Below are 12,837 nucleotides of genomic sequence, written 5' to 3'. Positions count from 1 at the left end.
TCTCATGATAGAACTTCAATGGATGAGGAGTTGCTTCTTAGAAATGATCAAAGAAAGTGGTCTCTTCAGTTGAAATTTACTCCTGATGAGACTTCTGTGAGCATTGTTAAAATAACAAGAAAGGATTTAGAATATTACATGAACTTAGTTAATAGATCAGTGACTGTTTGAGAGGATTGCCTCCAATTTTTAAAGACGTTCTACTGTGAGCAAAATGGTATCAAACAGTATTGTATGCTACAGAGAAATCTTTTGTGAAAGACAGAGTCAAGCTATGTGGCAAACTTCATTGTTATCTTATTTTAAGAAATTGCCACAGCTGCCCCAGCCTTCAGCAACGACCATTCTGATCAGTCAGCAGCCATCAACATTGAAGCAAGACCTTTCACAGCAAAAAGATTACAATACACTGAAGGCTCAGGTGATTGTTAACATTTTTTAGAAAAATAGTATTTTTAAATTTAGGTACGTATTTTTAGACATAAGATTATTGCACACTTAATAAACTATAGTATAGTGTAAACATAACTTTTATGTGTATAGGGAAACAAAAAAAGTTGTGTGTCTTTGCTTTATCACAATATTTGCTTTATTGTGGTAGTCTGGAACTGAACCTACAATATCTCTGAGGTATGCTTGTAATTATTAATACTTTTGTCTTTTAACTTTTATGCTAGAATTAAAAGTGATTTGCACACTACTATTACAGTAATTTAGTTCTATATTTGCCTATATATTTACCTTTTCTAATGAGTTTCATACTTTTAGGCTACCCTGTTGCTGTTTAGCATCCTTTCATTTCAACTTGAAGAAATTCCTTTAGCATTTCTTGTAAGGCAGGTCTAGTGATGAAGAACTCCCTCCACTTTTGTTTGTCTGGGAAAATCTTTCATTTATTTTTGTTTGTTGTTGTTGTTTAAAATTTTTTTTTTATTTCCATAGGTTATTGGTGAACAGGTGGTGTTTGGTTACATGAGTAAGTTCTTTAGCAGTGATTTATGAGATTTTGGTACACCGATCACCTGAGCAATATACACTGCACTCAGTTTGTAGTCTTTTATCCCTTACCCCCTTCCCACCCTTTCCTCCTGAATCTCCAAAGTCCATTGTGTCATTCTTATGCCTTTGCATCATCATAAGTTAGCTCCCACTTATGAATGAGAACATATGATGTTTGGTTTTCCAATTCCTGAGTTATTTCACTTAGAATAATATCTCCAATCTCATCCAGGTCACTGTGAATGCCATTAATTCATCCTTTCTATGGCTGAGTAATATTCCATTGTATATATATACCACAGTTTCTTTATCTGCTCGTTGATTGATGAGCATTTGGGTTGGTTCCACATTTTTGTGATTGCGAACTGTGCTGCTATAAACATGCCTGTGCAAGTACCCTTTTCATGTAATGACTTCTTTTCCTCAGGGTAGATACCTAGTAGTGGGATTGCTGGATCAAACGGTAGTTCCTAGTTTTAGTTCCTTAAGGAATCTCCACACTGTTTTCCATAATGGTTGTACTAGTTTACATTCCCACCAGCAGGGTAGAAGTGTTCCCTGTTCATTGCATCTACACCAATATCTATTTTTTTAATGGCCATTCTTGCAGGAATAAGGTGGTATCATGTTGTGGTTTTGATTAGCATTTCCCTGATCATTAGTGATTTTGAGCTTTTTTTCATAGGTTTGTTGGCCACTTGTGTATCTTCTTTTGAGAAATGTCTATTCATGTCCTTAGCCCACTTTTTGGTGGGATTGTTTGTTTTTTTCTTGCTAATTTGTTCGAGTTCATTATAGATTCTGAATATTAGTCCTTTGTCAGATGTATAGATTGTGAAGATTTTCTCCCATTCTGTGGGTTGTCTGTTTACTCTGCTGACTGTTCCTTATTGGTACCAACCCTATTGACACTATTCTGCAAGACAGAGGAAGAGGGAGCCCTCCCTAAATCATTCTATGAAGGCGGTATCACCCTAATGCCAAAACCAGGAAAGGACATAACAAAAAAAGAAAACTAAAGACCAATATCTTTGTTGAACATAGATGCTAAAAATCCTTAACAAAATACTAGTTAACCAAATCCAACAACATATCAAAAAGATGATTCGCCATGATCAAGTGGGTTTCATACCAGGGATGCAGGGATGGTTTAACCTATGCAAGTAAATAAATGTGATGCACCACATAAACAGAATTAAAACCAAAAATCACATGATCATCTCAATAGATGCAGAAAAAACATTTGATAAAATCCAGCATCCCTTTATGATTAAAACTCTCAGCAAAATTGGTATACAAAGGACATACCTCAATGCAATAAAAGCCATCTATGACAAACCCACATTCTACTGAATGGAAAAAATTCAGTAGAATGGGAAAAAGTTGAAAGTATTCCCTCTGAGAACTAGAACAAGACAAGAAAGCCCACTATCATCACTCTTCATCAACGTAGTACTAGAAGTCCTAACCAGAGCAATCAGATAAGAGAAAGAAATAAAGGGCATCCAAATCAGTCAAGAGGAAGTCAAACTTTCTTTTATTTTTGAAGGAGGGTTTTCCCAGGTATAGTATTCTTAGTTGGCATTTTTTTTTAGCACTTTGAATGTATCATCCCATTCCCTTCTGGCCTGCAAGTTTTCTGCTGGAAAATGTTCATTGTCTTATGAGGGGGTTCTCTTATATGTGACAAATAGCTTTTCTCTTGCTGCTTTCAAAATTTTGTGTCTTTGACCTTTGACAATTTGATTATCTGTCTCAGTATGGTTCTTTGGGTTCATCTTATCTGATGTATTTAGGGCTTCTTGGATCTGCATGCTTATTTCCTTTTCCAGATTTGGGAACTTCTTAGTCATTATCTTTAAATAAGCCTTCTTGTCCTTTCTCTCTTCTTTTTTCTTTTTGCATCTTTGACTGAATTATTTCCAGTGACCTGTCTTTGAGTTCACTAATCCTTTCTTCTGCTTGATATAGTTTTCTATTAAATTCCTCTAGTGAATTTTCATTTCAGTTATTGTGTTATTGTGTTTTCAGGTCCATGATTTCTTCTGGTACTTTAAAAATATATCCTCTCTTTGTTGAAATTCTCACTTTGTTCATTCATTATTCTCTTTATCTTGGTAAGCAACTCTATCAGAGTTATTTTTATTCTCCGTCAGGTAAATCATATAACTGTTTCATTAGGGTCAATTTATGGAGATTTATCTTGTTCTTTTGTTTGGAACATCTTTGCCTGATTTTTATTCTCTTTGACTCTCTGTGTTGGTGTCCATGCATTAGACAAAGCAATCACCTCTCCCAGTCTTCCCAGGCTGATCTTGTACAAGAGAATCCCCCATTAATGAGCCTGGCCAGGTAATGGGGGTCTCTACCAACTCATTTCCTCCCAGTAAGAAGCAGGAAGCTGTGGTTTTCATTTGCTCACTCTGCACTGAGCCAAGGAGGAGCTATGGTATCTACCAGCCCAAGTTTCCACCTCCATTCTCTTCCAAGTGGCTAGACTGTGATGGACCCTATAGAGCTCCAACAGCAGCAAGACAAAAGCTAGCCCTCTAGGGACATCCCCCTTAGAAAACTTGGGGTGCTAGACATGCCGATTAACTCCTTTCCTCCTCTGGTTGAAGCTGGTGTAGGGGGTCTCTTCATGATCATATGGTACTTCACCAGGGGCAGCATCTTTGGCAAGAGTGTGTTCTGAATCTCCCTACCAGCTTTGGTGAGTCTGGTTTTGCATTCTCCTGGGGTGCAGGAGCCTTTTGATTAGTTTCTGATTTTTTACAAAGGGAATATGTACATGAATTATTGCTGAATTGATATGCTTATTGGGGAAAAAAGGGATCAGGACTTCCTTCTACCATGTTGCTGACATTACTCCTCTCAGGTTGATTTTTGAGTTGCAGTTTTTCAGATACTTGGTATTTGCACAACATGGTTTGAACTCACATCCAGTTAGGGCTTGATGCTGGTAGGTGACAATCAGGTCAACACAGCACAGCTGAGTGTCAGTGCAGTGACATGGAATTACGTGGATGGGAGTCAGAAAATACAGGGTTCTAGATTTTGTGCCACCCTCCAGTGGCCATGAGACCTGAGGCAAATGGCTGGACTTCTCCAATTTAATTCCCCATCTGTAAATCAAAGATGGCAGTGCCTTTCCTGGCTACTTCATAGAGCCATATGCATCCATGAGATAATGTATAGAAATAGACAAATGCAGTGTAGCTGGGAGCCAGTGTTGTTATCTGGGTGCATCAGCCCTTTTAGTGTTTTCAGTCCTCTCCCCTTTCTGGACTCCTGCCCAGGACTCCTTTAAATATAGCCATGGTCAATAAAGTGGCCCAGAAATTACATCCTGCAGATTCCCTTTCACAGGCTCTGTGTTGTCTCAGAGTACATTTGGAATTCTTTTTAATCTCTAATAACTGTCATGAGATCCTTGTCCGTTATTCATGTTGCTTTAATTTTTTTCTCCCCTTTTCCCTGATCAGGCTTGCCAGAAGTTTGATGTATCTTTTCAAAAGCCAGCTTTTAGATGTGTTGGTCAGATGTGTTTTTTCTATTTCATTTGTTTTGTCTTTTATTTCTCTTTTCTTCTACTTACTTTGGATTTATTCTTTTGTTCATTTTCTAAACTCTTGAATGTTTTCTAATGAATACATTTAAATACTAATGAATACATTTAAAGCTATAAATTTCCCTCTAAGTGTATGTCTTATCTGTGTCCCAGAGTTTTAAAGTTTATCTGATTCTTTTAAACCTACCTTCTTATTGCTTTCTAATGTTCTTGCAATGTCATCAGATAGCACAGTCTGTAAAATGTGAGCACTGGGTTGAGATTTGCTTTGTAGACCAATTCAGGGTCAATTTTAAATAGTTCCTATACATAGGGAAAAGAGCATATATTCTTGATGTGGTAGTAAAACATGTATATTTGAAACCTGGCTCTGAGATATATTCACTATATGACCTCACATAAGTGTTAGTAGGTATTGGTTTATTTTTTTAGCTATTAGGTTTAGCTTGCTGATCTTGTTCGAATCTTCCTCATCCTAGCTCATTTTGTCTGCTTAATCCATCAGTTTCTGGGAGATGTATATTAAAATCTCCCATTATATATTTTCCCATTTCTCACTACAGATATGCACATTTTGCCTTATGTTTTCAGGCTCTGTCATTAGAGGGCTATAGCTTCATTATTATAGCATTTCAGTGAACAATTCCTTTTATCAGAAGAGCTCTCCATGTACAACTTAGCCAGTTCACATTTGTCCTAGCTACTGGTCTCATTAGAATTGTTTTGCCAACATATTTTGTGCTTTCTATTGAACAAAATTTCTTTGTAACCTTGAATTTTCCTTTCGAGACCTGGACCTAATTAATCATACATCATTTATGTATTTATATTGTAATAGTACATATGCTCATCTGATTATCTATTTTTCTTCCATGTTCACCATGCAATTTCCCCAGGTTTATACAGAACCTGAATTTATGGCAGGTAACTCACAAAGCTATTTTGCTTCTAGACTATGATATTTGCTGCTGGGCTTTGTGGGAATTAAAGATCTCTGAGATTTTTTTTATGCCCAAAATACCTGAAACTAGGAGGCACAGGAGGACCTTTTAGCCTCTGGTTCACATGTAGGTTATAATCTGCTTAGTCACAACATGTTTGAAAATACACAACAATGAACCAACCTCACTGGGCCCTGTGACCAGTTCATGTCAAACAGCTCAACTTTAGTTTCTAGTTACATAGAGTAAAGAGGGAGGACTCAGGCTATGAAAAATAGCTGTGCAGCAGGTTCTCAGTCCCTGGCTGTAGGGTTTATAACATTTTAAAAACTATATCTGGGATTACTTTTACATTCACTTATGTTTAGGAAGGGAGAAAGAAAATGCTCCTATAACAGTACAAGGCAGAAAAACTTTTGTTTATTCATGTGTTCCTAGAACAATGCCTGGCACATAGTAAGTGATCAATAAGTATTTGTAAGAAAATTGTGGTAGCAAGGCCAGGTGCGGTGGCTCATGCCTGTAATCCCAGCACTTTGGGAGGCCAAGGCAGGTGGATCACTTGAGGTCAGGAGTTCAAGACCAGCCTGGCCAACACAGTAAAACCCCATCTCAAAAAAATAAAAAAATTAGCCGGGCGTGTTGTCACACGCCTGTAGTCCCAGCTACTTGGGAGGCTGAGGCAGGAGACTCACTTGAACACAGGAGGTGGAAGTTTCAGCAAGCCTAGATCACACCACTGCACTCCAGCCTGGGTGACAGAGCAAGACTCTGTCTCAAAAACAAAACAAAAAACAACAATAACAAAAAGAAAATTGTGGTAGCAAAAAGATTGCTATGGGAACTTCAAGAGGAGAAGGTATAATTGCAACAAAAAAGATTGTAAAGGCTTCATGAGGAAGTAACAGTTGAATAGGGCCTTGAAGAATAAGTAGGATCTGGAGATTAAAGGGTGCATCAATTAGGATTTGATCACAGAAACAAGCTACTAAGAATGATATAGGATATGAGATTAAATTTAGGAACTGACCTAGCACAATTGAAGGAGACAGCTAAACACTTTACGTTCAGCTGTTGCTTCTTTATCTGGTGCTGGGCCTAAATTCAGCAGGGCGGGCCGCTGGAAGGAAAGAAGGACAGAAGTGAAGTGAGGAAGATCAAGAACGAACTGCAGCCCACAAGGCTGGGCTTGAACTGTGTCAGTATCTAAAGCCAGCAAGGCTCCACCTTTGCTAATGCAGGTGACCTGTAGGAGAATCAGGCATCCTTCATCATGGAGCTAGACATGCACCTGCCTGGGGATAGGGAGAACCCTGAGGAGGATCTGGCAGGTGTGGGAGGAGCTTCAGGCCTGGCTGCTGCCCCAAGAGCTGTACACACAGGCCCAGGATAGAGAGAACTAAAAGAGAAACCAGCAAGAGCTAAAGGAGCTGAGAGCCCAGCACCTGCCCTGGCCAATAAGGTGAGCGAGTAGATCATCAATGACATGTGAGAGCTGCAACAGCACCAGGTGCCCTGCATTCAAGCATCCAAGCATCCAAGCATCCAAGCATAACAAGGAAATGACTGCTGCTTCACTTCCATCTTCTATATTTTATGCAAAGTCACATGGTCCAGAGTATGTAGGGAAGAAAGTCCTGGGAAGTGTAGTTCTGGCTTAGCAGAGTTAACTCAGAACATATCCACCCCAGGGGGAAGATGAGGGCTTAGGGAGAAAAGCTGCGGGAGGCAGAGCGGATGTTTACTCTCTCTCAGGCCATCACTTTGGAGTGCCCCAGGACAGGTCCTCCTGGGCACAGTGGGCAGTGGATTCCCAAGTGCCATCTCCGTGCTGATTCTCTGGAAGTGGGCATCACATGGTATTCTGCTACATTTAGAGGCAATGCAAATGATTTAAACAGAACATGAACTTATGAATCATAAAGGCACAAAGGGCTTCTAAAGCAGAACAGGAAAACACTCAAAGTTTGGGTGATGGCTGTCTCCACATGCCACCCTCCAGCCACATGCCCAGGGGATTTTCATGACAATGCAGCAATCCCAGGCCCTTCTCTCCATGGGATGTAAAGTGGGGGAAGGGTGGGTGCTGTGGCTTACACCTGTAATATGAGAACTTTAGGAGGCTGAGGCAGGAGGATCACTTGAGCCCAGGAGTTTGAGACCAGCCTAGGCAACATAGCAAGACCCTGTGCCTACAGGGAATGTAAAAAGTACCCAGGCATGGTGGGTATATACCTGTAGTCCCAGCTATTCAGGAGGCTGAGGTGGGAGGATCACTTGAGCCTCGGAAGTCGAGGCTCCAGTGAGCCATGATTTTGCAACTGTACTCTACCCTGGGTGACAGAGTGAAATCTTATAAAACAAAACAAAACAAAAAACAAAAAAACAACAAAAAAAGTGGGTGTAGGGCAAGTATGGGAGAGAGTGGTCCCCCTGCTATCTGGAGTGGCCCGTGACATATTTGTGTTTATTCATTTAGTAATGACTCACATGTGCCACACACTGTTCTAGGCATCAGGGAAACAGGTGAGCAAAGCCCCTGCCCTCATGGAGCTTACCTTCCAGTGAGGTAAACAGATAATTAAAAAGTGGACAAGTCAACGTTAGGCCGTGATATGTACTGTGAGAAAAACATAGAGCAAGGTGAGGAAAAGAGAGAGGGGGTGAGATTTTAGAGAAGGTGTCCAGGGAACAAAAATCCCAGGGAGTCCAGGCATGGTGACTTGCGTCTGTAATCCCAGCACTTTGGGAGGCGGAGGTGGGCAGATCACCTGAGCTCAGGAGTTCAAGACCAGCCTGGGCAACATGGTGAAACCCCGTCTCTACTAAAAATACCAAAAAAAAAAAAAAAAAAAAAAAAAAAAAGAACCAGGCACAGTGGCATGCACCTGCAGTCTCAACTACTTGGGAAACTGAGACAGGAGAATTGCTTGAACTCGGGAGACAGAGGTTGCAGTAAGCTGAAATTGCGCCACTGCACATCAGCCTGGGTGACAGAGTGAGATTCCATCTCAAAAAAAAAAAAGAATTCCAGGGAATAAACTTGAGTGTTGAGTGTTCCTTAGGTACCTAATACTGTTCTAAGGACTTTACATTGTATCAGCTCATTTAATCCTCATGAAAACCTAAGTAATTTTCCCAAGGTCACATCGTTAATAAGTAAAAGATCTGGCATTTAAACACAGGTCGTCTGGTAGCAGAGCCTAAGCTTTAAGCCAGGGATGAGCTGCTGGTTGCAGTGAGTGAAGTGAGGGAGCAAAGAATGCAAATATCAGAGGGAAGAAGGAACAGCCAGTGCAAAGCCCTGAGCCAGGTGCATGCTTGTTGTTTGGAGGAGTAAAACCAAGAGTTTGGTTCTGCACATGTGATAGTTTGAGAAGCAGGAGAGGAGGAGGCTTCAGTAGAGAAGACTAAGAAGCAGCAACTGGGGGGCGGGGGTAGGAGAAGGCCCAGGAAAGAAGGCTGCATAAAGGAAGGAATCATCAATATTTCCAGTTCTGCTGGGAGGCCCCATTAGTGCAGACCCAAGAATCGACCATTGGATTTGGCAATGTGGAGGTCTTCATTGGTCTTGACATTGATGGCCTTTTATAGATAATACAGTATGTGGAAAGGCAACCAAAGCAGTTTTGTTCCAGATCAAGGGTGGATGGGAGCCCAAGGCCCTACCCTCCAGCCTCAGCTCTGCCCCTTCCTACCCCTGAGACACCTCCCAGGATCCCTGGAACACAGTTTGACTACAGATATAAGCCAGCCCCTTTGTTTCACAGTTGATGAAACTCAGGTCCAAAAAAGGGAAGAAGCTGGCTCAAGGCCATACAACTAGTTAGTGAAAAGCACAGGTTACAATTATCACTATTCCGTGAGACAAATCTGTTCCTACCCTGTCTTATACTGTTTTCATGGACAGTGTGGTTATGACAAATAGAAAAATCAAAATAACAAGGTCTTTTTCACCTGTGTATCTCTGTGGGAAGGAGAGAATGATAACATGAGCAAATTCAATTCATAAAATATTCAGAAGCCTCATTGTTAACTAATCGTTCCCATATTCTTCTCCCATACCCCATTTCTGGTCATTCAGCAAGTTCCAAGTTTTCTGATTCTACATAATGGGACATAGCAGACTACAAACTCTTAAACGGATATAATAGTAACACCAGTCACTCACACTTACTGACCACTAGCCATGAGCCAGCGTTGTTCTCAGGTCCTCACAACAGCCCTGTGCAGCAGGCTTAACAAGGAAACAAGGACCTCTCTCTGAGGGTTATGCATGGAACCATACCAGGAAGTGGTCAAGAGTTCAGTCCCCAGGGTCCTATTGTCCGGTTGCATATTTCATTTCCACTCCTCCCTGATGGTGGCACCCTAGCCAGGTTACTTCCCCTCTTTATGCTTTAGTTTTGTCAGCAGTGTGAAATGCTTCGTAGACTGAAAAACAGGATACAGGGCTCAGGGCTGGCATTAATCATAGTAAGCCAGGCACTGTTCTAGTCACGTCATCATCACAAGCCTTGGCATCCCCTGCAAGCAGGGCACCGATAGTGGGTTGCTGGGGGCTCCCTCTTCTCTGCTCTCTGATTTGAATAAGCCACAGGTTGAATCATGAAGCTGTACTTAAGCTCATCTTGCCTTTTTTTTTTTTTTTTTTTTGCCTTAGGATCCATGCTTGAAGCTGGATGAAACTTCACCGAGAGGAGAGGAGTATCAAGACAAGTTAGCAGCTGAAGAAGGAACCAGCAGTGATGAAGAAGAAAGGTACAGGAGGACATGCAGACTTCTGAGTGCTCCATTGAATGAGGACTCAGATGTGGAAGGATTCATCCATTCATTCAGTCTATCCTCAAGTATTTATCACTGCTCCTTGCAGCGTGCTTGGGGAGGCAACAAGCATATCTTGTATGTCTTCAGCACAGCTATGGGCTTCACATAAACTATCTTACTTAACTGTTACAACAACCCAGAGAAGCCATTTTTTAGCTTAAGAAACTGGAGCTCAAAGAAGTTAGCAAACCTGTCCAAGATTCAAACTTGCACTGGCCCAAAACCTCTGCCCCTATGTTTCCAAGTGTTCTTTAATTAGGGGTTATAAGGAAGCTTTGTGATCCTGAGGAAATCCCCACCTATACCATCTATGTCAGTCAGCTATTGCTGCTCTAACAAACACCCCCAAATATCAAAGATTTAGCTCATAGATGAGCTACCCTTATGATTGGCTCTATCAGGCTCTGCAGTTATATTAGGTCGTTTCTACACCGCTATAAAGAATCCCCCAAGACTGGGTAATTTATAAAGGAAAGAGGTTTAATTGACTCACAATTCTGCTTGGCTGGGGAGGCCTCAGGAAACTTACAATCATGCCAGAAAGGGAAGCAGGCATATCTTACATGGCGGCAGGTGAGAGAAAAGTGTGTAGGAGGAAATGACAAACACTTATAAAACCATCAGATTTCATGAAAACTCACTCACTATCACAAGAACAGCATGGGGGAAACTGCCACCATGATCCAATCACCTCCCACAAAGTCCCACCCTCAACACGTGGGGATTGTGGGGATTATGGGGATTACAACTCAAGATGAGATTTGGGTGGGGACACAAAACCTAACCATATTAGCGGGACTTATATGAGCTTGGCTCCTGGGTGAGGGTCAGGTGTTATTGCTCTGCCACAAACTACAGCTTGTGTGTGTGTGTGTGTGTGTGTGTGTGTGTTGTGAATGGGATTGTGTTCCTGATTTGGCTCTCAGCTTGAATGTTGCTGGTGTATAGGAATGTTAGTGATTTTTGCACATCAATTTTGTATCTTGAGACTTTGCCGAAGTTGTTTATCAGCATAAGGAGCTTTTGGGTATAGAAAACTATGGGTTTTCTAGATATAGGATCATGTCATCTGCAAATAGGGATAGTTTGACTTCCTTTCTTCCTATTTGGATCCCCTTTATTTCTTTCTCTTGCCTGATTACCGTGGCCAGAACTTCCAATACTATGTTGAACAGGAGTGAGACAGGGCATCTTTGTCATGTGCTGCAAACCTATTTTTTAAATGGACAAAATACTCAAACAAGCACTTCCCTAAAAAAGATATATGTGAGGCCGGGCATGGTGGCCCATGTCTGTAATCTTAGCACTTTAGAAGGCCAAGGCAGGTGGACTGCTTGAGCCCAAGAGTTCAAGACCAGCTTGGGCAACATGGCAAAACCCTGTCTCTACAAAAAAATACAAAAATTAGCTGAGCGTGGTGGCACATGCCTGTAGTCCCAGCTACTCAAGAGGCTGAGGTCGGAGGATTGCTTGAGCCTGGAAGGTTGAGGCAGCAGCAAGCCGTGGTCACACCACTGTACTCCAGCCTGGACAACAGAGCAAGACCCTGTCCCAAAAAAAGAAAAACAAAAATATGTGAGTGGCTCATATGAATATGGACATGTGGTTAACATCATTAGTCATCAGGAAATGCAACTTACCACCACAGTGAGACACCATTTCCCACCCACTGGAATGGCTAAAATTAAGAAGTCTGACAACACAAAATGTTAGCAACAATCCAGGGCAACTGAAACTCTCATACATTGCTGGTAGGGTCTAAAATGGTAAATCACTTTAGAAAACTATTTGATTGTTTCTTGAAACATTAAGCACATACCTACCAGCAGTTCCACTTTTAGGTATTTAAGTAAAAGAAACGAAAAACATTGCCGGGCACAGTGGCTCACGCCAGTAATCCCAGCACTTTGGGAGGCCGAGGCCGGTGGATCACCTGAGGACAGGAGTTCAAGACCAGCCTGGCCAACATGGTGAAACTTCATCGCTACTAAAAATACAAAAATTAGCTGGGCATGGTGGCACACACCTGTAGTCCCAGCCATTCAGGAGGCTGAGGCGGGACAATCACTTGAACCTGGAAGGCGGAGGTTGCAGCGAGCCGAGATCGTGCCACTGCACTCCAGCCTGTGTGACAGAACGAGACTCCATTTCAAAAAAAAAAGAAAAAAAAAATATCCACAAAAATCCTTGGACACGTTTATTTCTAGCAGCTTTGTTTATAATAGCCCAGAAGCGTAAACAATCCAAATGTCTATCAGTAGAAAAGTGGATAAACAAAATACAATGTATTCATGTAATGGAATACTACACAGCAACAAAAAGAATGAATTGCTGACATATACAACAACATGGATGAGGCCAAAAGTCATGATGAGGAGCAACATAACCTGGAAACAAGAGAATGCATCCCACATGATTCTGTTTGTATGATGCTTAAGCTCAGGCAAAAGTGATCTATGGTGATGGAAATCAAAGCTTTGGCTGCAAGGGAAGTTTTTG

General features: G+C 41.4%; 1 protein-coding gene across 3 annotated transcripts in view; it reads left to right on the top strand.

Annotated features, from left to right (window-relative positions):
* Positions 1 to 12,837, top strand: part of FAM184B (family with sequence similarity 184 member B) — a 155,212-nt gene that overhangs the window by 107,410 nt on the left and 34,965 nt on the right. For all 3 annotated transcript variants that reach the window (XR_004670993.3, XM_003826813.6, XM_034958365.3), the window contains exon 8: positions 10,175 to 10,272. Coding sequence is in view for 2 of the 3 variants with exons in the window: in XM_003826813.6 (XP_003826861.3) it covers positions 10,175 to 10,272 (98 nt within the window). In the remaining variant the exon portion in view is untranslated. The remainder of the gene's footprint in view (positions 1 to 10,174; positions 10,273 to 12,837) is intronic.

The sequence above is a fragment of the Pan paniscus genome, chromosome 3 (assembly GCF_029289425.2).
Source record: "Pan paniscus chromosome 3, NHGRI_mPanPan1-v2.0_pri, whole genome shotgun sequence".
In the NCBI taxonomy this organism is placed as follows: Eukaryota; Metazoa; Chordata; class Mammalia; order Primates; family Hominidae; genus Pan; species Pan paniscus.
This window is presented reverse-complemented; position numbering and strand designations above follow the sequence as displayed.